The 26,998-nt window shown below is 34.2% G+C and overlaps 1 protein-coding gene across 7 annotated transcripts in view; it reads right to left on the minus strand.

Moving 5' to 3' along the window:
- NIPBL (NIPBL cohesin loading factor) overlaps positions 1-26,998 on the minus strand; it is a 162,531-nt gene that overhangs the window by 6,000 nt on the left and 129,533 nt on the right. For all 7 annotated transcript variants that reach the window (XM_064643011.1, XM_064643017.1, XM_064643014.1 and 4 more), the window contains 27 exons: positions 25,337-25,568; positions 24,511-24,662; positions 23,617-23,697; positions 22,699-22,799; positions 21,808-21,946; positions 21,514-21,596; positions 20,430-20,562; positions 19,421-19,564; positions 17,464-17,553; positions 17,002-17,216; positions 16,797-16,899; positions 15,947-16,045; positions 15,702-15,848; positions 14,497-14,631; positions 13,454-13,552; positions 11,899-11,952; positions 10,639-10,747; positions 9,938-10,074; positions 8,266-8,406; positions 7,900-7,993; positions 7,638-7,792; positions 7,290-7,380; positions 4,002-4,175; positions 3,273-3,463; positions 2,452-2,559; positions 975-1,175; positions 420-566 (listed from right to left, as the gene is read on the minus strand). In XM_064643011.1, the coding sequence (XP_064499081.1) occupies positions 420-566; positions 975-1,175; positions 2,452-2,559; positions 3,273-3,463; positions 4,002-4,175; positions 7,290-7,380; positions 7,638-7,792; positions 7,900-7,993; positions 8,266-8,406; positions 9,938-10,074; positions 10,639-10,747; positions 11,899-11,952; positions 13,454-13,552; positions 14,497-14,631; positions 15,702-15,848; positions 15,947-16,045; positions 16,797-16,899; positions 17,002-17,216; positions 17,464-17,553; positions 19,421-19,564; positions 20,430-20,562; positions 21,514-21,596; positions 21,808-21,946; positions 22,699-22,799; positions 23,617-23,697; positions 24,511-24,662; positions 25,337-25,568 (3,555 nt within the window). The remainder of the gene's footprint in view (positions 1-419; positions 567-974; positions 1,176-2,451; positions 2,560-3,272; positions 3,464-4,001; positions 4,176-7,289; positions 7,381-7,637; positions 7,793-7,899; positions 7,994-8,265; positions 8,407-9,937; positions 10,075-10,638; positions 10,748-11,898; positions 11,953-13,453; positions 13,553-14,496; positions 14,632-15,701; positions 15,849-15,946; positions 16,046-16,796; positions 16,900-17,001; positions 17,217-17,463; positions 17,554-19,420; positions 19,565-20,429; positions 20,563-21,513; positions 21,597-21,807; positions 21,947-22,698; positions 22,800-23,616; positions 23,698-24,510; positions 24,663-25,336; positions 25,569-26,998) is intronic.

Genomic DNA, 26,998 nt, shown 5'->3' on the forward strand with positions numbered 1-26,998 from the left:
ATGTATTTCAAGTCTCTCAGGCAACATGAATGCAACTGCCGCTTGATAACAAAATAAATAGTCAACTGGATTTTATTATTAAAATTATGCAACCAACCACAATAAACTAGTATTCCATGATTATTCATGTACTTCCAGAATGCATGCAATTAATTATTATTCAGCCATATTGGGAAATTATATAGCATTGATCTCAAAATTCATCATTGTTTTTTATTAACATAAGCAGCAATCTAAGTAAAGTTTTGAACTAGCGTCTACGAGATGCAGGTCAGAACAGGTAGTGTTGCTTGGTTTTTTACTACTGGTTACATACAAAGCAATGCTACTGGTCCACACCATAATAATGGTACACTGAAAAATCTAGCATGTTATAGAGCAGCTTACGTTGCCACTATAATAAATATAAATGCATATACCTCTTTAAATGACTGTAGTAGGTTGCTACCAGAAACTGATAGTGTAATGTCTATATGATGCATTATAAACAGCGGCTCCTCCTGTGTTTGGTAAGGAAAACAGGCTAGATTGTCGGCTATGTACAAAAGCATATTCACCTCTGTTTTCTGCAAGTTAAAGAAAAAAATTACATAAATACACATACAAATATCTTGGATTCATACACTTATCCTGTGTTCCTAACAGTATGGAACAAAACAATTATCAGAATTTTTATTCTATATGCTCACCCAAACCCACCCTACACAAAATATATATACATGCAAAATTTAGTCATACTCAAAGACACGCTATTTTTGATCAGTCCAAACTGAGTATAAAAAGGTACAGAGTTACATAAAAGTAACAAATGCATTCTATTATATAGATAAATACCTTATATTACAAAGCAAAAAAAGTACATTAGGGAAATAGCTGTCAATAATTATGTCGCAAAAATACATTGTAAAAGGAGAATTTAAGCTTGTAATGCTGCATTTTAGCTTCTTTTTAAGTGAAAGAAATGTGGTACTTACTGCAGTATCATCAAAGAGGTTGAGTAAAGAAATGAGAAAGGCTCGTCTGTGTTGACGGTTCCCTCGGATCATGGAGTACAGGTGTGAGCACAATGCACTGGATGACTCATCATGTCTAAAACCTCTTACAGGATCTTTCGGGCAGGTATTAATTGCCTGTTGTACCTGGTAAGACATCTTCATACCAGCCACTGCTTTCATCTGAAATGGAAATGTATTTGTTTTTATTCAAACCATTGCTTCCAAAGCACTACAACTTACTCTTTTTAAAGGGATGCTCATCTTAAGTTTAAATTTAAAACATGTACTGAGGCAATATTACCTTCTGAGTTGAAAACTTGTGTCAGAGATCAGAATTTCTTGTGAACTGCTTTGACTGTAAATTCTGCTAGAAACATACAGCTAATCTGTCTACCCACTACATCCAGGTATTTCAATTTAAACGATTTTCAAGAACACTGAAATGTGTTCATACATGAACAGAATATTTTACCAAATGTACATGCTTGGTATCATTTGTAGCGAAACCAACTGAATCCATATGAGTGCAATAGGGCTAACAAACAGAAAATGAGGTTTGTTTGTTTTTTCTTTTCATATATCCTATAATTTCCAGTTGATTTTACTTAATTCAAGGGTCCCGCTCCAGCTTCAGAACAAACTGAATCTCTAGTTAGGCTGCATATTCAATTCTCTTCATACTCTGCTGCTGTTCAGAGAAGTTGTCTCTGCATCTATACACTGTTAAATCCCAGCTACCTAACATACCAAATTCGATCTCCTACGCTTCATCTAATGGATTAGGTATCTGTTTGGATGCCACTAGCATGCTCCCATTGCAGTAGAATACAAGCACACATTAAAAGTCCTGCAGTGCAGTACACACACTGAACCTAGACTGGGATTTTCTAAAATAAGGAGAATGCTGCAGCTTAATTTCAGACCTTAAGCAGAATGATTGGCACGATGCCACAACTCCACATGTCCTCACTTAGCTCTCAGGTTTTCCTTTCAGCAAGATTCATCGGATCTAAACAGCTTCCTATGCTCCTCCTGCTTAGATTACAATTTATAAAGCCTTGGTGCCTTGTACATTCTAATACCCATACACTAAGGACTTAATCAACTGTTTCACGGTGGTCTCCCTAGTCCATTGATACAGGAAAACCACTGCTAAACATTATGAAACGCTTGTCCTTCCCTCTTATCAAGTACTACTCAGTGTGAAAAATAGTACTGTGAATTATAAATTAAAGGAAATTTTGTACTAGAAGAGACACTTCAAATTATTTTATCCTGTTTCTCAGAACAGAAATATCCAAACAGGGGAAACAGTTAAGAACATCTTTACAATTGCTTAGTTATTGTTTATCTGTGACTTTATATACTCTTTTTTCTGTAGTTAAAGCATACTCAGATGTTAAACCACTAAAGAATATAACAGTATTCTGTAATATGTTAAATTAGAATTACTTACGTGAATGAACCCAGCATATTTTTTGTCTATTTCCACCAACTGCTGGTCAGCTTTATTTCGCATGGAGGGCTCTGGATCTGTGCCCATAGCAATTAAGTATGGCACGCACTTGAAAAACAAATGAAATGATTATTCAGAGGTATTGTACCTTCTTTTTGTTTTTTGTGCTTTGTTTCTACTGCAGAAACTAGAATAGGAAGCTCCATGCAACTTACCACCTAACTACTTTTTGCAAGTTAATAGTACAATATACTGTGACACACTAGCATTCTAAAGAAGTTATCAGTACTTCCCTTTTTGTCAAACTCTAAAGTCAATTTAGCATACAGACAATTTAATTAAAAAAAAAAACAGAACACCACTTAGGACATGTGCAGTGGCTGCAGTATCAAAAATTAATTCCAAAAACATGGTATAAGCAAAGAATAATGGAAGTGATGACTGAAGTTCTAACACTGACTGTGCAGTTCCATAGTGTTTGGAGCATATAGGGATTCAGGTGGAAGCAAGCTGACAAAGGATAAAGTGTAAACCTTGAATTCATAATAGAAATACGCTCCAGTGTATATTTCCACATGCTCTTTAGGAACTGCCTGGGCTTTTACATCATAATCCAAAAGTAGACAATACAGATAATGTGGAATCTCACTGGATAAACAACATAGAGGAGATTTCAAAATATGCTTTCTGTAAAAGCCTCTTGCTACATAAGAAATTATTGTAACTTAACTAGAAGAGAAAACCTGGAAATTTACGTAGTAAGCATGAAAGCCTCTTAAAACATGAATAACAAGAAGTCTCAGCACAAAAGCTTATCATACCTGAACAGGATGGATGAGGCCCTGGTTTAACGTCAGTGCAATGACATTTAGAGCAAAGTGGCGTACACTGGACTGGTTATGAAAGAAAGCCTCAAGGACCTGTTTGAGATATAGCTGCATGATGGAACTACTCATCCCTGAGGAAATATCACCCATTTCTTTCAGGTCTTCCTGTTTTGCTACTTTTTTCCCTGTGAAAAGGACAAAAGCAACAGCATACTCACCACGGTATAATCACTTGTTTTGCCTTACTTGATGTATGCTGATTTTTAAGTTTCACAATAAATACACATTTCAGCTGTCTTAAAATGATGGCATGAAACAGAGAACAGTCTGATGTCTAAATATATATAAAAAAACTACAGACAAACTATTTTAATTCAAGTCTTATTCCTTAATAAAGGCTTTTAATTTAAAAAAAAAAAGTTGTATTTTTTATTTGCAAATTAAACTTAGAGGGTTTTTTGATAAAAATTATTACTACCATCATTATAGCAATTACGTATTCTGGACTCCTTCCAGCATTTATACTGTAAGTATAAATTTATTATATCTTAAAAGTAAATAATACACCTATTATGCAAAAACCTCTTTTTAAATACTTATAAAATACTTGGGTACATACTACAGATCTGATTACAATTTTGAGTCAGTGCAGACACATAGTAATTGTATGCGACAAAGTCAAGTTATGCATGCCTCGTTAGCACAGAAGAACTCAGCACTTACAGTCTCTGTCTGCCTGTTGCATACGTGTATCCTCCTCCTGCAAGTAGGTCTGGAGATTTTTTAACACCTGGATTTTTAAGTTTACTGAACAGTTCTTATCTGAAAGAATGCTGTTGTACAGAGTCTTCACTTCCTGTTCAAACATTAAACTTGGGTGCTGGATAAATGCAAATCCTAAGGGTGGAAAAAAGAGGAAATAGTTCTCATTATTATTATCTAGAAATTGTATTTCTGCATTTTAAGTCCTTCAATAGAGAGGTATGAAATTTATCTCCTCCCAACAGCATAGCTTTTTCTAGTCTAAACAGTATTGCATTTCCATATGGACACCATCTATAGCTCATAAGAAGTTCTGATAGCCATGACAGTTCTATTAACCATGACTCTGTTTGAGGGATAAAATGGGATGTTGACTCAGGGTGGCTGCACTAAAAAGTTATACAGGTCTGGATCCAGCTCCAGCATAGTGGCTGCATCTCAATGACTAGGAGCTCTCACAAGAACAAAAAAGGAACATTACTAAAAATTACCTGTTATTTTTCTAATACTTTTGGAGATAAACATTCTTCTGAAACTGTACAGTGTTACTTATATGGAGGCAGAGAAGAAGTGTGAAAATTGATGAATATCATGAATATTTAACATCATAATAGAAGAAAAAAATCAGCTGTGAACACAGTAACATTTATGCCTCTTGATATCATTATTCATGTATCTATTAAGGTCTTTTCTTGAAAACTATCTGAAGTGTTCCCAAGACTACATGTGTTGGAAATACACACTCCAGAACTGTTTTTAGCTGCAGCCTTACCCTTGCCAAGGAACTATCTGTTCTTAAGTCTGTATTTCATAAAAATTTTTCTAAATCAGTAGTAATATATGTACACAATTTTAGATTGTGTACATAAGTTTATAAGTGTTGCTGACAAACCCTTATGCAGTATCATAAAAAACAGTAATGGAACCATAACACCCCCATTTAATTTACATTTAAATATTTGATTATTTTTTTAAATACTGTTGAGGAAAAGCAGACATTAAATATATTTTTTATGACTGCAGGAAACTCAGCTTTTGAATGAACACACAGAAGATACAGAAACATAAAAGAAGAATGAGAGGAAAAATGAAAGAAAATAAAATTATGCAAGAGCAATGTATAAAAATAGCTGTAACAGAGGGAAGACTGAGTCACATTTTTAAAACTGGCTCCTTACAACAAAAAGACAGTGTAGGTAAAGGCTAAGTCCAAGGCAAGACCTCAGTGTGTTAAAATCCCCTTTTGGTCTCAAAGCAAGAAGCAGAGAAGCAGGTGGGAAAAGAGGAGGGAAAGGAATTATAGTGGTCTTAGGAGTATGTGGTATGATTGTGCACTCTATACAAGTGTATACTGGTGTTTGTAACTTGACCACGTCCAACGTCCAACCCATTTTTAAGGTTAATTTTAAAAATGAAAAGCACATGGATGTATGTGTAACAACCCACATCACGTTTGTCTTCATTCGCTTTAAGGCATCTAAACCACCAGTGTTCTCAGGGAAATTTGTATTTTTCCATCCCTGGTCAACTGCGGAAGAAATCTTACTTGGCATAGCTGTCATAGGAGATGAACAAAGGCACTTGTCGTGTTTTTTTAAGGATTGACTTCACATCTCAAGAGATGGCATCACATCATTATTCTTCACGCTTTTGTTTTCACTCTATTAACAGTCTTTAGAGTAAGCACTGAACTTCACTAAGATATTAACTGTTAGGTACTTACAAGTTTAGCTAAATTTACTAACAAAAGTTTATATCCTCAACTTGCTTTGTAAATACACATCTGGAAGAGAAGCATAACCAACCATAATTATTAAGTTTAGGGTTAAGCTTAACTCTTCAACAGCAGCAGCACATCTCAAAGCAAAGGCTAAAACTGTTGAATGTCCTTACTGAAATGATATGCTGAGAGGAAAGTACACATTCTTCATGTGACACCTTTCACCATGTACCAATGTTGAATTAGCTTGCTAGTCTTTTTCACTTTATTGCTGCTCACAAACATTGAATGACCGACAACTTTGCTCAACTAGCAGCCTATAGGATGGAAATTTACACTGTTTACATACATACAACAGCTACCCTCAGAATGGAACCAGTGCTCAGATGAAATCGATGTATCACTAAAAAAAGTAAGGTTTAATTAAAATAAAGACTTAAAGCAGAGAAAAAAAAAATCTGACGAATGACTACGGACAGCCATCCCTATTTTAACCCCTTGCCTAAAACCTATCACAATTCAGTCTATAATTTAGAAACATTTTTGGCAAATGCAGAATATTCCAAATCCATGAACAAAGTAATCAAGCCTATGGTTAAGGAATACAGTTCCTACCCTACAGGCATTATTCTGTAGAGTACAAATAAGTTGGACTGGACTATAGTTGTGTTGCATACATTGATGTATTGCTTGGAAAAACTCCAAGTATTCCATAGCACTGCTCCCACAACAGAGGCAACTCCAATGCCATTGATCCTGCTCAGCTGTCTGAAATGGTTTCTCACAGAACATGAAATGAAGATTCAATCTTGGTCCTTATCCTCAAAGCCCTAAGCTGAATTGAAGCAGAATATCTAAAAAGTCCCCTAAAGAGGCAAACATCTTGTCCACAGTTAAATCACACAATGGAAGCTCGCATACCTGGGAGACAACTTACTTTAGATCAAGCAATAAGCCTGAATTGAACCTTCCCAGAAACCAAGGCCTATCTGCCCAAATAAGATTCTCTCGGATGTAGATAGAGAAGTAGAAAATGAACATGATATGAATCAGACAGTGGCAGTTCATTCACCACTGAAATCACTGAAATGCCATGCTAATCTCACAAAGGCCACTCAGCCAGTATAAACTGCCAGGGTTCCCTTGACAGTGTCTGCTCCTACACTTAGAATATTCAAAGTTTTTCCAGCACTTTTTTACCTTGTGGACTGAAAAACAAGGTTTGGAGTTACAATATACTTGCTTTTGGAGAAAAAAATAACATCTTCATTACCTTGGAAATCTGCTGCACTTTACAACTTGGTCATACATCACTGTCAAAATTCACTGTCAAAAGCATCCAGTCTGATGCAGAATTAGGCAATTAGCAACCTTTTGACAGGTTTTCTATAGCCAGTTCTCAAACTAAACATGCAGTAAATTTTGATTTTAAACAAACTCCCTTGTGACTAAAGAAATACAGGAATTCCTACCAATACACATAGATTTCTACTGGAGCAAACATAATAAAAACTATTAATATTTCTTACCAAGGCCAATAATGGCTTTTGTCTGTACTTCTTCATCTGAATGCTTCGTAAAATACATCAGCAGTTCAAGTACTTTATCCTTAATGTTAACCTGAGCAAATTAAAACAAAAATAAAAGCTATTTGAAGATGAAACTGATGTTTTTAATCACTTACAAAAGCATAAATATCAAAAAGAAAAAGAAGACACACAATCTTACTGCATAGCCCTTGCAAAACCACAAAAAGCTATACCATATGCATTACAGAAAAATACATAGCTCTGAGGAATTACAAGTAGTGTGCTTTCAACTTAAAGTGGAGCATTCAATATATCTAAGACATGGAGAGTAAATAAAAGTTATTTTACCTTACTGTTGCCCTTAAAATCTTCCTGATCAAAATCAAAATGCCGACACAGTGCTCCAACAGTGAAAAGTGACCTAAGGAGTGCTGGTTTATTGGCAGTTAGTATTGTACTGTTGGGGTCTTCTTGGTGTTGATTTTTTAATTTAGAAAGTGCACCTGCAGTAAGACAAAAGTTTTTATTACAGTGTTTAATTGTGGTGTATCACTGAGACAAGACTTGTAGCCAAAACTGAAAAGTGACAACTACTTGTGATTTTACTTACCATAGTATCTATTAAAACAGGCCCATACAAATTTATAGTTCTGGGTGACCTTGTTCACAACAGCCCCAAGACAGCTCACACAATGCTGAACAACCTAGAAGCAAGGAAGAACAAATGAATTGTATATTTAGAAGTTAAACTTGAGATTTTTGTGAAGTTATGCAGCAAAAAGCTATCCTGAACTAAAACTAATAATCTAACAGATATAATGTTATGTCCATCTCCTGGACTGCTCGAACTTATTAAAAAATAACAACATCACGTACAAAATCTGGTAAACCAAGTACACTGAATTTTATGGTGTTGTCTTTAAACCAAACTCCACGTGAAATGGAATCAACAGAATAGTAGCAATCAAAAGCTTACTGTCATGCCATATTTGATGATGAGTTTCATGAGGTCTTCCTCAATAGTGGCAAGAAAGGTTTCACTTGGGTGCTCCATTAGTGGCACTACAAGCTCTAAGATTTTTGCAACATTGCAGATCACCATGAAATCATTCTGGGTCTGAAACAACAGCATATACAGTGTTTAACATTTCTGGTCATGTTACCTATAAGCTAAGTATTACTAATATGCAGGGATAGTTAAAAATCCCAAATATTTAAGATATTTTGTAAACATCTGAAACAATATTTATATATTTACATCTGCTATTAAATTGTGTATTGCTATGAAATTTAGTTCTGTTTACTACAGAAGTTCTGGGAAAAAAAGGACTGGATAAGCAGAATTACAACTCTCATCATAGCTCTATCAGACCTGAAAAACTTTTGGTCTCATAATTTTCTGGAGTCCTACAAGAAATCCAGGAACTCTTCCAGACACAGGCAAACCAGAGAATGCACAACATCTGGAAACCAGTATCAGGATCAAAATGAAGTTGTGCTATGACTTAATGTGGTTTAAAGAAAAAGTGATAATGTGTACAAGTGTAGAAGTTAAAATAAAAATTATTATTGGATTGCATTATCATGACTGTAAATGTATTTTAAGTATGGAACCTATGGAAACCTATGGAAAATATTTATCTATATTTATCTATTACAGAGACATCCTGAAATGGTCTTTTGACAAATCAAGCTCACTAATCAGGATAGAATAAATCCCAAATACTACTGTCAAGCTATTTGACCTATTCAAGCTGTCAGTGGTAATTCTATGACTCATCTCAACCTGTGTAAGTATAAAACAGATGCAACCCACCAAACAAGCTGCAGTAGGTAAATAATCAGACTACTCTTTCCTATACTGTTTGTTCAGAAGCAGCTCTAACAGTCTGTTGAAAATGTGCCCAGAGAACACACCAGGGCTGCATCTGGAAAATGCCAGGCTGTATTTCCAATCTAAGCTGGTAATAATTACTCTTCAAGGCTGTCCTGGGCAGCTAACCTAATGAAAGGCATTGCTGCCACCCACCCATGCTCCTCCTTGAGCCATGGCTGCCCTGCTCCTTCTACCAGATCAGGAGTGTCAGATATAAAGGGCAGAAATCACTGCAGAGTTTCAGAGACCAGAGCTGGGGAGGATTTCTGTATGAGAGCTCTCTACAATGTCTTACAGAGGAATACAAGAGCACTAGAGCTACAGAAGTGAGAGATGAAGTCTGGAAGAGGATGGATCAAGACATTTTCCTTCTCATATATTTGCTATATATTAGATCACTCTATCTTATGCAATGTTATCCTTAGTCTTAAGACTCATATGTTAAATATTAACTACTGTTAAAACTGTGACTATAAACCAGAACAATTTTATGAAATTATTTTATAACAGGAGAAAAACTGGGAAAGAGGCAGCACAGTTTTCAGTTTCACTTGGCTGTAAAATGTGGAGGTAGAAGATGAGGAAGAACATCTTAGAAGCTACAGAGATCTTCAAAAGGACCTAGTAACTTTCAAAGCTATGATACCCACAAAGTAAACCCACAATATTAAATTTTCTTTTCCTTCTACCTTCAATTGCCGCAAGTATACAAGACAGCTTTTTTCATGGTCAATTATCTAGGGAAAAAGAAAGACTGATTTTCTCTACTTACACTACATTTAGTGGTCAGGTATGGCTGCATCGTCATGGCATGTTTGACCATCAGCTGGGGCCTTATTTTACTGAATAAGAACAAAGTGGTTATGCAAGCAACCAATCGACCAGAATTCACACCTTTGTTGTCAGAATCTGCAAAAGATCACAAAATACAAAAATGATATAAAGTCCAAGTGCTGCTTAAGCAATGAAAAACATATGGCCTAAGCATTGTTCGAATATTTTTTCATTGCATCTCTTTCAAGATCAAATCAGAATAGAGGTGAGAACATAATGTGTTAACATTTGCATGTGACTAAAAATACTTGAAAAAAGAAGCAAAGATGTTTCAAAGACATCACTAGTTTTTAAACTCCTTACTGTACACAGAAGACTAGCCCAGTCAATGAGTCCTATTACAACTGTAGAACATACCAATGCAAATAAAACTTGCCACATTTGTTTTGATTTTAGTGATCTGAAAGCCTGAAAAAGTTATTTTAAAAGTAGTTCTGTTATTGTGGTTAGCTAGTGAAAATTAGGGAAGCCTTATTATTATACAATGCTCAAAAGTTCATAATGAACTTAGTAGTAATTCATTACAATCAGCTTTGTAACAGGAACTCTGTAACAGTAACCTTTTGCAAGTGGTTTCAACAACTGTTACAGTATCATATAAAATTCAAAGGACTTTAGCTGAGTTTTATATTTTATTACCTGATAAAGATTCTTCATATTTAAGAATGTGCTCAACCAAATTGTCAACGAGTTGAGTACAGGCTTTCTTCACAGGTTTATATGAGGCATCCTCTTCCGACTTCAACAGCTGTAGCAGATGAAACAGAAAATGGTTTAGTACTAATGCTGCATTTATTTGCACAGGACACATGCTGGTTTTATAACAATTACTACAGATACACAAGGATTTTAGACTACAAAAGTATTTTATTCTCCATAAAGCTTACAAGTTGAAGAAAAAATTATGTGAATTTAAAAAACAAAACAAAATCAAAGATAAGTAAAGAAAAACTAACTGCAATAAGAATCCATAGAAGTTCTACTATTTTTTGCATTGAGATGAAAGGTGACCTTACGCTTAATGGAATAATGCAGAAATTAACAGGATTTAGAAATAAAGAGTTTATAGAAATAAAGAGTAAATTCAAAACAAATGTTTTTGACACTAAGCTAAAATATCAAATGAGGATCTAACAGTTTTATCAAAACTGTTTAGCCTTCTTTCATATGACTTTGGGTACTGTCCATGAAAATCCTTTTAATATCTAAGAAGCACTGAGATCATACTGTAGCCTTTTCTTCACCGAAGAGGCTCTTAATGAAGAGGCTCTGATTTACTTGGTTATCTATTTTCATGACACTCCAGGCTAGGATAAACTCAAAAAGGTTTTTTTGCTTGAAAATTAACCAGCGTATACAAGATGTAGAGAATGACAACACATGTTAGGAGATATAAAAAAAGCAACTTCAGTGCTTAGAAATTTCTGTATTAGATATAAATGAAATATAATGCAGAAGTAACTTTTTCGATAAAGATTAATTGCTTCCTTAAACTGTGTAGCAAATACACTGCATGTGAAAATATTCTTATTTATAATTTAAAAAAAAAAATCTACATTACAGTAGATGCCTCATTTCAGAATTAAGTATCTTAGCTGTGGACTACGTGTTTATGTCACTCACTATCGAAGAGATGATGAAATTGAAAACAAACAAAATCCCTCCAAAACTAAGAAGTGAAGTATTTTTAAAAGAGATGATCTGCAAAGACAGAAACTAATGTCAGAGATAAAGAAAACTGCACCAATGGAGATAGAATTGGTCAGATATTTAAAGGGTAGGAACTGAATTTGACTACTGTAAAGGATTGCTCTTGGAGTCCCATTTTTATGTGTTTAGTACCAAAAGAAATGTTAAAATTCTAACAATTATACCATACATTCAACATTCACTACTTACATTTTGAAGAAGCTGTTCAAACCAATCATACCCTGTATCTCTACAAGCTGCAACCTAGAAGTATTTTTGAGAATAAACTGGTTAATAAAGAAGGTATCTGAGGAAAAATTACTTCAATACAGATATCATCTCGAAAGACCAGTAAACATGCATAGATGTATTTTCATATGCATTCAGAACAATGGAGATAGGAAATTTTCTTCTGCATTTGAAAAATAGTTCTCATTTAAGTGACTCCAGAATTGATATTTCATACAATATAAAGCCTACACATTTTACTGGAGACTGCTGGCTCTAATGCAAAACAAATTTTTGTTTTGTAGAACATTTTGCACAGATTTAAGCACAAATACAAGCCTGACACATGGAAAACAAGCAGGCATGTACACCACAGAATGTCTTGAGTTGGAAGGGACCCACAAGGATCACTGAGTCCTACTCCTGGCCCTGCACAGGACACCTCAACAATTCAACCATGTGCCTGAGAGAGCTGTCCAAACGCTTCTTGAACTCTGTCAGGCTTGGTGCTGTGACCACTTCCCTGGGGAGCCTGTTCCAGTGCCCAACCACCTCTGGGTGAAGAACCTCTTTTCTAATATCCAACCCAAACATCCTCTGACATGACTCCGGGCCATTCCCTCAGGTTCTGTCACTGGTCACCAGAGAAAAGTATATATACATATATACACAAACACACACATACAGCCATATATATATATAGATATATATATATGTATTTTTATATAAACAAACCAAGCCTTCACTGGTATCATATATCAGAAACAGTATACAGGTGCTTCAAACTAGAACCAGCAGGAGAACTGAGACTTTAGCTGAAGTCAAATTGACTGACTTCTCAGATTGGAAAAATGCACACTAGACTATAATTTTCTAAAAATACTTTTATAAAGTAGAATGAAGTTTAAACCTATAATTGTAAGTAATGAAGTGAGTGCTTTTATTTGATATTTACATCTTTGTATAATTGATATTAAAACACCTTTTCAGCACATATTTTCACTACAAATTAAAGCATTTTCATTTCAGAGACATTTATTTTGGAGCCCTTTAATTTGCTGCTCCTAAAAAGTAAGACGTGATTATGTAGACACTAGTTTACCCTGAGTAAGAACATGACTCTGTATTTAAAACACCTTATTAACCTTTTACTAACCTATTAACCCAATTGATATGTTATCAATTGTTTGAGGAAAATTTTCTTTTATGAGAGAACTTAGTTAGGCTTAACTATACGCTCCTTCTAGCAATTCCTGCAGAATGTTAAATATATTAGAAGGTGGTTGTGTTTTAAATGAACAAGTACTTTATGCAATCTGAATATAGTGTGGTCACAATTATCATTGCCAGCAGATTAAGTGAGCATTTAAAGTTTCCTACAGCCTGTTCAATCAGATGAATAATATTCGCATACATTTCATGCCAGGAGATAAAAAGAAAACCATCTGATAAATTTTTCCAAAAAATACAGATAATACTTCAAAGATACTAAAAACATAATTGAATTTCACACACAGTTTAAATTTGTCTAACGTACCACATCAGTGATGTTTAGTATTTTCCTTGTCATTGCTTCTTTGTCATGGTGTGGAGTTGGAGTAAACCAGAGCTTCTGGAATGTCTCATTTACTAATTTCTGCAGGAAAAGAAAATATTAGCATAAATAAATAAACTTAAATCATTACACCAGTATTATTTCTAACAGATCCATACAACAGATTTGTTGATGTTCCATGCCATTCCATAAGAAACTATGCAACCTAAGTGAGACTGTTGAAGGAAATGTTATCTGAGACAGACCTGGGTCTGCTATTACAGGAGTTATACTGACTTCTATGCAAACTTCAGCAAAATGAATCAGTGGAAACTGATGCTACAGAAAACGGAGTTACCATCTTCCTGCACTAATGTGCATTCCTCAGGAAAACACACTACTATATTCCCTTTCAACATTTTTGAATGGAGGACAAAATAGAATAGAATGAAAATGAGCAAAATGATTCCAAAATGATTCTTATTCATGGAAATGTAAAAAATGCATTGAAGATAATGCCCTATTTTTTTTGATATCGTTAGAAAGCTAAAGGGAAGAATGAGAGAAATTAAGGTCATCCTCCCTTCCCAGAGGCACCTTGGATCTAGATGTTCATCTGCTTGTAGTCCTCTCAGAAAGCCATTAATGTATCTCAAGTGGTAAAAATATCTGCTGCAGCTTCAAAGTTGCAGATTTCAAATCCTACTGAAAGCTTCATACAAAATCACTACAAGCGTGTTTCTAATTAACACATTATCTTAGGTTTGTGCCCCTCTGTATATACATTGCACATTAGAGTGTAAGCACATAAGTAACGTTTTGGGGGGAATATGATTGATTCATTGAACATTCAGAATTAATATGAAATTAGCAGGGACTAATACTTTATAATGTTATATACTAAAATATCTGCTCTCAAAAATTCCTAAAAATCATAAATATTACAAAGGAGCAATGTAATTCTTTTCTGATTTTTTTTTTTGGTCAAAATATGGAACCACTAAAATAATGATAATTAAAATTCTGAAGGGTATGTTTCATTCTACCTTAATGCCTTCTTCATCATTGACTCTCCGAATCATTTTCACACACATTTCTGTAATTTTGGGGAACGTTGGTTGTTCAATGCAGATATCCCTAAGTATCTTTATGACTCTTTTTCTGACACTGATACCAGTATCCTGTGAAGAGAAAAGAATTACACTCTTGAAAACAAATCAGAAACATTAATTTATGTATTACACAAATTAATACTTGAAGATCACCCAATCTGACTTGCAAAATTTATTTAGAAAAGGCAACTAAAATATTCTGGAGTGCACTTATACCCAGCATAACTTGTTCTAAAGGTTCTGGCTGAGTTCCCAGAATCTTGAAACACTTCCTCCATTTATACCCTCCCATCTAAGAGCTCATGACGTTGCAAATGCATAACTCCTTTTCTTAATTCAAGAGCTTACAAGCCAGATATGATGATGCTTTATCTACTCTATTGGAATACACAAGACTCCTTATAGATCTGGATGGTAATACTTTAAGCTTTGGATAAAGCTTATGGATAAGATACATGCAAGCAGTCTTTTCCATTTTACTAGGCTTCATCCAAGGAGACAGAGGAAGATTTTCACTTCATTTCACCTTATTCAAGATCTGTTGAATCTGAATATCAGGTTGAATTGCTTTCTGCAGTGTAGTACGCACATGACCTACTTAGCTCCAAAACCCTTCACAAACTTCTTCTAGCATCTAATTGCAGCAAATGAGTACTACTTGACTAAAAACCTGACATGGATGCTAAGAGCTAGTGTTATCCTACAGTTAAATTAACATTGTGTTTTATCTGAACATTTAGAAAAAAAATTAGGACTTTTTTGGTACAAAAACTCTAATAAGCATTTCAAACCACTAAAAATAGCATATGTAAGCTGCCCTCAATGACCCATATTTCAGACTTCAGAAATGTAGCCAAATTCCTCATTTCACCTAATTTGAGCCTTAGTAATGGAATCAAAAGGAATATATCCCTGGTTCTGATACAGTACAACTTTCTGTATATGTTTACCTTTTGACATAACAAAGCCTCTCTGAAAACAAGTGATGCAATTTACAAGGTTTTTTTTAAAGCATGATGCTCACCATTCAAGCAATAAGATATAACAATATCATTCCAGCTTATTAAACATACGAGCTCAGTTAACAGCAAGTTTTCCAACACCACTTATTTTATCATAAATACCACAGGTCACCGTACCAATATCCTTTCAATCAGCATGTCATAATACTGCTCAGCAAGCTGAGGGCGACAAAGCACAAATCGGCCAAGCAGCTCCACAGCTGCTTCTCGTACACTGGTGGAGTTATCCATGAGCCGCCCGTGAACTCCTCGCTGCATATCCAGCTGAAAAAAACAAATGAAACAAGGATGCAAAATAAGAAATGAAGACTTATTTTGTGACAGAAGAACATATGCCATATGATGGATATTTCCTTTTTTACCCTGGCTAGAATACTGGGGTCTACAGCAACAACTTCAGATAAACACTTCATGGCTTTTGTTCGGACTGCAATTGCATTTTCACCAAGTACACGCAGAATCTAGAAGGAGAACAAAAACAAAGATTCAGGTTTTTTGGGAAGGTAGCAAGCATTGGTTAACACCAAAAATGCACCAGAATAACATAAAAACAATGTAACTAAAATAATAATAATAATAACTACATAAAGATAGTAATAACTAAAACCTGAATTTATTTTTTCCGAGAGTAAAAGGGTGCATGCTAGTGTTGTTCCATGGCACTGAAAAACTAAACATGGATATTTACTAGGATTTGCTCTTCTCTAAGATGGGTCATAAGTTTCTTAATTTCAAATTCTACTTTGCTTTTCTCCCAGAAAAAGCAAAGAAATGACACTTGTCAAACAGCAGCTTCCAAAGTGACAGCAACACACAGATGCAAGCAACTGGCCAATCTGGCTTGTATTTGAAAATCAAATTGCACTCAATTTAATGAATTAATCTTATCAAATAAGCATGCATCTTACAGAAGCTGTGAAAACTATTTCATCACTTTGTAATGATCCTTTCACTGTGTACATATAATGATTGTGCCATGCACATACATGGGCAAATAAAACAATGGTGTACATTATGACATACAAAACGAATGCCAGAAAAAGAAACATAATCACTTACGACACCAGTACAGACTATGACAGTACATGGTGTTATTGTGGCCTGTTAAATACCTCTGCTCAACAATAAACAGATATATCACATTACTGAAAAAGTGTTTGGAACCAGAAGCCAACTGTATTTTACTGTATGACGATTTCCAGAACAATTTACCTGTGTCAAATAAATATCGAAGCTCTGGGCAAACGGCCTCATAGAGGCCAAGTAGCGAACAATCAAACATGCATCCTCATAGTCCACAGTATCAGAATTCATCCTGCAATAAATTCCATGTGTTAATTAGGACATGTTGATACAAAAAATTATTTAAAACATCAAATCCATGGCTAATAAATGAGTAAGTGGTACTAAAACATACTTTAATGTACTGAATTGAGATGGAGCAGTTTTAATGATGCTGCGAAGAAACTTTTTGCGACTTTCTGCTCTATGCATGATTTGTCCTGTGGTCTCAACATCTTTTGCATGATGAGTTCCTTCAGATGAATCCTCATCTTTCTGAGATTTAATTGCTTTTTCTGTCTCCATAGTTGTATCACGGAACCACTGAGCTACATAAAACTTCCGAGAAAACTGTAGAAATACAGCAGGATGCACAGAAAACAAAACCAATAGATACAGAAAAAGAAAATTAACAGACTTATAATGAGATTAAGGGAATCTAATGCATCAATATTATTTTAGAAAACACAATCAACAGTATATGTTAGGGTGACAATTTAATTGAAGTGTTAATACGTATAATCAAAAATCATTTTATTCAATACACATTATTGAAATTATTTTTATATATGCCTGACAACAGAAAGCTGAAATTTACCACTAATGATGCATCAATTTCTGTGTTCTCATCCAGATAATCTAGCAAAGCCTTTTGCAGCTGTTGAATTTCGTCTTCTCCTCCTGAAACCTGTTAGAAGTAGAAAGATAGTTATAAACCAGAATATTGCACAGTTGTACTTGTTATCTGAAAATCCGCACGTCCACACATAAAATACACTGAAGTCAGTTGTTTGCATAATTGCAGAACACTAATAATTCTTTAACCAATTAGTTATAAAGTCTAAAAAATATTAAGAGCGGAATAAGACTGGTTTTAAAACACACTGACTGATTTGATTCATTTTGTTCTATGATCTTGTGTGAGGACCCTGTCACAGAGGAAAAAAGAAGGGCCAAACCCATAAACCACCTTTATTTCCTCAATAATATACTGAAACACATTGATCCTTGCAGTTTGCTGAAGTTACAGCAGAGAAAGGTATTCTTTTCCCCCCAAAATGAATGAATTCAAGAGTTTAAAGCATGACTGAAATGCATATAATATTAGATAAACTAATGACAAGCACGCACAAGTGTTCAAATGAACTTGACAATCTGTGACAGATTTCTACAAAAAAAATCTACTGTTCAAAAATGTCAAAGCAGAACAGATTTCCCCCCAAAAGCTAATTGTATGAATAAGGAGTCCAAACCACAGTACGGAGTGCAATATGCACTTATCAATCATTAAGGAATATCCTGGTAATGATAGAGCATAGAAGAAAATATCCAAGAGAGTCTAAGTACACAATTTAGCAGGAAAGAAAAATCTGTGGAGGTGTAAGTTCACTTCTGAATGGAAATAATAATTTAAGTTTCTGATGACAACAGCTACCAACGGCTGTTCTTATTTTCTTGGCATTTGAACAGCAAAGAAAAACTCAGCTGTCATGTACGTATTGTTCTTCAGAAATAACACAACACTCTGCTCTGATTGATGGTACTGTACCACACACACCTTCCACAATGCACGGATGGTATTGTCTACCATGACTGATGTTAAGCTTCCTGAGTAACTGAAAAAATGTTCCTAACATTCAATTGCCCACAGCAATGTTATTTTCTGCAGATGCCAATGCCTAGCAACTATGTGATCCTGTAAAAAGCCCAAACCAAATAGAAAAATTCAGGTATGTATCTTTCTAGAATATCTTTCAATAGTACTATAACTTCTGGAGATAAGGAAAGAGAAAAGGATTTTTCTGAAATACTTCCTCCCTAAGTCAAATGTAAAACTGTTAGAATTGCTGTCAACAGTGGGGAATTATAACCCCTTAGTAAATAGAAGTATAAATTATATAAAGCCACGGACATAAAGATTTGACACTATATGTTGTAGAATATTCTAATTGACAAAAGTTACGGGAAGTATCAGCCTCATAGAGCACTAGATGGCTTTTCATTCTGCAACTGAATGCCTGCAAAGTGCAGAAAAATAAATCTAACGGTCACTGTAAAGTACATGTAATATAGATCTGAAGTCTTTTCAGGTAACAGAAAGGGAAATGCTGAGAACAGTTGTTAGTAGTTCAGAAAGAAATGCATAACGTCCATAAGAAAAACACAAGTCCCCATTTTTAAAAGGACACATAGGACATTAGATTTTCTTATCATATGATGTACTGTTACCACTTTGCAATTGCAAATACAGGTACATATGTATTTTTAAGGTCTCCTAAGAAATAACATAACTGTTGCTCCATTATTTTCTCTCTATTGCCACAGGAAAACTGGCAAACTGATTACCCACTGTAACTAACCAATTCATAGGATCACTACAGAGATGGTGCAAGGAAGACATGAGCTAACAAATCTGATACTAATAAATACAGTATATTTGATTCAGAAACTTCAACAGTGATTCTCCATAATGTCAATTTTTCAAATATCTTTATAATTTTCATGTATTTGAATGGATAGATCTCAATCCAGCTGGCATAGGATGTCTCACACACCTGTTTGAGGATTCTGGCTATAGATCCTTGATCCATTTTGCTAGTGACTGCATCTTTCCTTAGTCTTGCAGCTACAGTTCCAAGATAGTCAAGTGATGCAACTCTTAATGCCATTTCTGTAGATTTGTTACTAAATTGGTGAACCTAAGAAAAGTAGAATAAACTATTAAATACAAATATTTATTTATGTAACTGAAGTTTTTCTCACAAGAGATTGCTTTACCTTTCTAAAATTTTCACCTGACTTCCATGTTGCATAAAAGTTATGTAGCTTACCATTACATTACAGATACATTAATTACTTTACATTAATGCCTCTTTATTGGGTCTCCCTCTCTCTCTCCAAATATGCCTCTTACTGTTTTTTTAAATATATATTTTCATTAAACAAAATGGACAACTAATACAGCGGATCATCTTCAATAGCAGAGATCTTTAGCATCATAATGCTATTTCTTCATTATTCACACAAATATAAAGCTACATTTTCCCAGCCATAAAATATTTTCCAAGAAACAGCTCAAATTACTGAGTTAATTACACTGTGATACTGAAAAGCAACATTCCCATTCTGTGAAATGACATAAGCAAAAGCTGTAATTGTGAGAAAACAAACCACTTAGTTGTTTTCTGGTTCTACGATGAAGGAACAGTCTAGAGAAAATATTTAATATGAATAATTACAGCTATTAGTCTGACTTTACTCCAAATTAATATGTGCACTTATTAGATGTTATATAGGTATTTTTTTGTGTTGAAAATGTAATGGAATAGTGGAACTAGACTTCCATGAGGAACTGTATACATATGAGTTTTAAGAAGTTCCATATGAATGATCCTCTAACCAAAATTTTATTATTTATGTGTTACATAGTAGTAAAGCACTCAAGAAAATCCTTATATGCTGCAGATGATCAGAAAGCATTCCTGTAGTAGTTTCAGCTGAAACAAAAAAGTCTTCATTGTAGTATAAAATAAATTCATACAGTTAAAAACAAGAATCCCTTACCAATAGTCTTCCTAATAAGCTAAGCAGCAACTCTGCAGCTGGCCATTCTGGTTTGTTGACTGTTGAAAGAAGATCTTGAATGAAGTTCTCAAACAGTGGCCTGTAATCTTCTTCCCCTTGTTTACTGCCGCACCTGTTTAAAATAAAATGCATTTTGTAACAGAACTAGCAGAAAATTTCTTTTATTCATTTACAGAGAAACAGCTTAAACAGTTATCACTCCAAGTTGCATTGCATGTAAAGCAGCTAATTCATGCTAACAGAATTTTGTTGCCAAGATTTTTTTTATTTTTAGCTTTGCAATAAAGTATGCATTGACTTGGACAGACAAAGTAGGTAGAACTGTAAAGCTTAAGCTGGAGTAGGATAGTTGAGAGGTGATGTGTTTATACTCCTTAGTCTTGGTTTGATTTATCTGATAGTGATAAGACATCTCAGTGTTATGCTTCATAAAGGTTACAATCAGAATGTAAAAAAAAAATAAAATTAAAAATCAAAAGTTAACACACCTGATAATTTTTGACTTACATGTGGCATCCCTAAGTTTAACAACATCAGAATCATGCAGAGAGATTGTTGATGGCTTATTAAATAGCTTTTTGGCTTTAAGTGTAGAAATTGATACAATAAAAACCTAAAGATGTATTCTTTGAAATCCTTTGGTTGTTCAGGCATGGGTTTTTTTCCCTTTTGAGCTATTAACATTGCTAACTTCAGCTAAATGAAAGTAATGTTTAGGTTTTTTATATCTGATGATAGAATCAACATGGTTTCATGACTTATATGTATCTACTCCACCTTCTTTTCCAGGCCTCATTTAAGTAATAGACCTCTAATAAAGGAATCCTACAAAAACTATCAAACATTCTTGAATGTATAAAGAATTCTACGCTGTGCAGAATTCCTGTTCCACAAACATTTTTGACTAGACCGGAAACTCTTAAGTACCTATAAAGTATACCGTTATAAATAACTCCATGTATAGGTATTTATCACTGTGCAGTGGTCAGGTTTGTCTTGAAGTATGACTGACTTCATATGGAGCTGGTTTCATCAATATACTAAAGAATGCAAGAGTACTTACTTCTTAAGGAAAATAGAAAGGAAGTTTTGTGCTGTTCTCATGGCTGTTTCATAAGAGTTAGTAATAAGCACATCTTGATCCACCTAAAAATAACAAAATACATTTGTCTATTATAGCATACACAGAACTATGATTTCCAGATCAGCATTTCTCATGCATCAAAAAATTACAGCAAACATAAAATTACAATGTTTACTACAGCACTGTAATAAAATACTATAAAATGTTATATCTACATGCATAAGTCATTTCCGTAAACACATACACAAAAAAGGCTTTTTAAAAATATCTTACTTTCTTGTTTGATTCCTCCTCTGAATTAGAATCTTTTTCTGCGGATGGTAAGTGCACCACACACTGAATAAGCTGCAGAACTAGTGCTGTTACCATCTGAATATACATGGGCTCTCCATCAGTGTCACTGCTGTTTAACCTGTTAATAAAAAGAGAAAGCATTAACACCAGAAGTAAACAAAAAGGACAAAACACAACAAAAATTTTTGGTCTTAAATAGTATCCTTCAAAAATTATAACCACAGCTGGAAATCTGTATTCTAGATATTTATCTAGTTATTTGCTTCTTTCTTATGCAGTGTAACATTTGTTCTAAAAAAAACCAGTATTGTTCTTTGGCAGAAGAGGTGAACTGAAACAGCACTAAGATGGGCTATCAGAGAATCTGTGAAGTTCATCAGCTGAAAAAGCTACCGGAATGTTTAATAAATCAAACACCTACATGCTAAAACACTTGATATTGAAATGAAACTGATTCCTGTTCTGGGAAGAGTATACTGAGTATGTCCTCAAAGAAATTCAGCTAGAATTTTCCTATTAAGTTTTAGAAATGAAGAAATTACGTAACTCCATACAGACAGAACCAAAAAATTGTCCAACAGAAAAAACTCTGAGCGTACACTGACATCACACTTGTTCACATTCTTAGCTGAGCAAAATAATGAGAGATTTCAATTATTTTTGTAGGTAGGCACTAATGTGATAGCGTAAAAAACAGTGATTATTACAAGACATTTGTCAAATGATTCCTCTTTTGAAATCTCTACCTGCAAAAAATGCAGCTTGTGGAGACACAGATTTTTAACATAGTTATTACTGAAGATTAAAATCCTACATCTATAAACTGTAAATGCTACAGTTTACAAGTTATTAATTTATGTCAGAAATTACCTGAAGTTTCTCAAACTCCTCTTGCTAGTTGGTAGTCTTGCAAGGGAAGTGAAAATTTCTTCTAGTATTAGCTGTCTGTGTTTTTCATACCGGGAGAACACCTATTTAATAGTAATAGTTACAAGATTATTAGAAAATTATTTATTGATACATAAAATACCACTTGTTAAATGCAGGGTTAAAAAAATATATGTAGAAACATACACTCTAAATGAAAAATAAATCATAATTAATGCATACCTTATTTTAATGTTTTGATTTTCAATATTCAATTATTTATTTAATTATTTTTTTATAAAATAGATAAAAACAATTTCAAATACAGATTTTTTTAAAATGTTCAAATAACATAAATGTGTAATAGGTCTTGAAAACAACTTCTGTTTTAAAAATTTCTGTCAATGGTGTCATACACTACAGGAAAGTCAAACAGTATAATACTAAGCTTTAGTACTTAATATTTCTTTCTCTCAATACAGAGAAAAACTGTGGTATACATGAACACATGTGGATTGTAGAGTACATCTGAGAGTTTTACTTCCTATCCTAAGCTTTAATGTTTGTCTGATGCGATATGTTCTTTCAATTTACAGGGTCAGAACTGTTGAGTTTGTCTCTTCCGTTTGGGCAGAATACTGGAGTATATATCCCTTAGTAAGATGGAAAGCTCCCATTTAAACAAGTACGTGTGTTCCACTACATTTTTCCTGAAATAATATCTACCTGTCCTGTGAATCTGTTACACATCCACCTCTTCTGAGGAAAAGAATTTATTCTATTACACAGAAATATCATACTAGTTCTACACCTTATTCCACTGCATAAGTACAAATTTTAATGTAGGAAATAAGGAAAACCACATAGCTAAGATTTCTCAGAAGCACAGGAGCCTGAAGGCACAAATTAAAAAATACTTACTGCAGTCACCAATTTGATGGCACATAACTGAAGTTCACTGACATTTTCTACAAAGAAGGGTGTTATTCCCATGGATGATACCTATCAATGCAAAGAAGTTACTGTAAGTATATCTGACCAACAAACTGGTATTTATGCAGTTTCACAAGCAGCTTATTCATTCAGCAGGTTAAGCATTCAACAAGATGCATTACTTCATGTTATTTGCAAATAAAGATATTAAATTACATTAGGGCACAGGTCTCATGAGGAGCAACTGAGGGAACTGGGGTTGTTCAGCCTGGAGAAAAGGAAGCTCACTGCAGACCTTATCACTTTCTACAACCACCAGAAAGGAGGGTGTAGCCAGGTGGGCGTCAGCCTCTTCTCCCACATAACAAGTGACAGGATGAGAGAAAATGGCCTCAAGTTGCAACAGGAAAAGTTTAGATTGGATATAAGGAAAAAATGATTAATGGAAAAGATTTTCAAGAATGGGAACAGGCTGCCCAGAGAAGCAGTTGAGCCAATATCCCTGGAAGTATTTGAAAGACATGAAGATGTGACATTTAGGGACATGTTTGAGTGGTGCACATGGCAGTGTTGGGTTTATGGTTAGACTTTATGTTCTTAAGGGTCTTTTCCAAGGTAAATCATTCTATGACTCCACACCCAAATACAATCAGGTTAAACTTTTCTTAAGTGTACAAGAGATGCCATTAAAGATTCATAATTTAAATGCTCCTTTGCAGATTACCTACTACACAACAAACTAGTCACTCTGATATTAAGAATTCAAAAGCTGCTACTGATTTCAAACTTCACATCACTGAGACAATCATACTTCACCTTTGCTCTAAGAAAAGCAAAGCTAATCTAACATTCCTGGACAGAAATTTTTCTGATAAAACCTACCTGAAGAATAGTTGTATCAGTGAGAAGCTGTATCTCAAGTAACTCTGACAAGCTGCTGACAATGTCACAAACTTTGTTATACAACATCACAATAACTCTTTGCTTGTGGGTGGAACACTTGGCACGTTTTGCTTTTGAACTTAAAACACCACCTAGAAAATGAAAAAATATATTCATTAATGTTTTCAATGCTTCAGACAACAAATACTGGAAAGATGATTAACCTCAAAAAGAGTCCCCAAAACAACTGCATGACTACAGCTTTGTAAAAGCAATTGGAAAAACTACTTAGTAGAATCAGCTGGAAAGCAGGAATTTCACATAATATTAATTTTTATATAGGCTCCAAGTTCTGGATCTGAGATTTTTAGAAAGGTTCTTGAAATTGGATACATTTATCTATAGGTATGAACACGGCAACAAAAGGCTAGAAGCTAAACAGTTTTCCCTGAAGTAAATGATTATATACATGGAGATTATGACTATGAAATTACTTATTCCTACATGTAATAACTATACACAAAAGCTCATCGTCAAACTTCTGAATACTTTAGTCTAAATAATTTAGTTACATTGACATTATTGCAGTAACTCAAGCTGCAGTATGACTGAGTTCTTCAGATGGCAAATTTTATTTTTTTTTATTCTACATTTCATCATTCTCAATCTAATGTAATGCATTAATTCAGGATGCTGTATTTGGTATGAAAGAACTATCAGTATAAAAGTTACAATCTTATTCCAGAAAGTCATATAATTTACGTCATCATACAGTAGATTAAGTTTTGATAGCTTTTAACATGGGAAGACTTGTTAGCATACTAACCACCATGAGGATCAACTCTATACACAGGATCATACTGAGGATATAGAGTGTTCTGCAAATGAAATTTTGTGTATTGAATAACTCTTTCTATTACATCCTCAATATATACAGCTTTAGGCATATTTGGTGATGTCATAATATTGATAGCAGTAAGACAAGCATCAGCTGATTTTGTCACTCTTTCCATAATAAGGTCTCTCCATAATCTCTCCTCATCTTCAGTGTCATTATTCTGCAACAGTAAAGAAAAACAGAAGAGTGTGAACAAGAAGTCACATTTTTAGTCTTACCATAACATATGCTCATGTATAAAATATTGTATTTCCTTTTTGATACAAAAATAGTTTGTTTTAAAAATCAAGTAATGTTAGTTTTACTAGCAACATGGTTGGAATATCTCCCCGAGTAACAGGTCTTCAATGTCTCACTGTATTCTTCTGCTAGAACAAAAAAAGCTTTCTGTGTCTCACTGGGAAGCATTGTAAGGGAAGATTGCCACACACTCTATTTAAGACCAGCATACGTTAAGCAAAATCTAAACTCATTCATCTGGTGTTCTCTTCAGTGACACCACTTGCTGCTTTCATCAATCCAATTTTTGCCACTAGAGGGAATTCTTACACAAAAAGACTGTCGCAAGTCACACTAAATCTGTAAGTACGCTACTTTCTCTGCTTCACAGGCCAACCCATCTATTATCAATGGGTTTAAAACACGTCTTATCAAATATGTCCATTCAGACTTAACACAGGCTACAGAATCTCTGTATTACTGTGTTTGTAAAAGGTATAAAAGTGAACATACATGAGATTAATTATGACCATCCAGCCCTACTTAAATATCATAATAACACTACTAGGCAGATTTTCTCACAGCTTCTCTGGTACAGATAGAGCCTCCAAAGAAAAAGTCTTTACTGCCTGTATGACACTACAGTTCAACACTGTTGGCTTTCTTTGTAAAAATAAGACTTTTTCCTTTTGCAGTACAAGAATCACAGTTCATAATATACATGCTATACCTAATTCTAAAATAAACAGAAATCTGCAAATCAGGAGGTCCCTGCAAATTTCTCACATAGTGGCTTCAAGTAACTTGCTCCTTACACAATTAAGTCCTTAAAAAAAACCCAAGTAATTTTTGTTTCCTAAGTAATCTTGAAAATGGAAACAATATTAAAGCATCCTCTGCCTCTGAAAAATACTATTAACATGGAGGTAGGATATCTTCACTACACTGTAAAAGTAGTCAGCTTACTCCTTGGCAGAGGCTTTCTTTGCCACAATGATTGGAATAATTTTTAATAGTTTTAGGAACCCCTCTCAAACTAAAATATTAAACTTCCTGTTAATTTGATTTACATTGACAACTGTAACTTTGCAGTGTAAGAACAGATTTAAACAAAACACTTCCTCCTTAATGCTCAGGAGAAAGATACGCTCCATGTGAACACTAGAGTACTTCCTTCATTGTGTAAGGCACTTTATGGACACATAAAAAAGAAATGTCCAAAGGTGCAAATTACACCAGAATCACCATGAATATTTCAGGATGAAACTATAATATCTAAAATGAAACAAAATAAAATTCAGTTGCTCCCATTACATCTGTTAGTTATCAGTAAAACATATTTAGTCCTGAAAAAAATACAACCGAATTTTA

This window comes from Pseudopipra pipra, chromosome Z (genome assembly GCF_036250125.1).
Source record: "Pseudopipra pipra isolate bDixPip1 chromosome Z, bDixPip1.hap1, whole genome shotgun sequence".
NCBI lineage: Eukaryota > Metazoa > Chordata > Aves > Passeriformes > Pipridae > Pseudopipra > Pseudopipra pipra.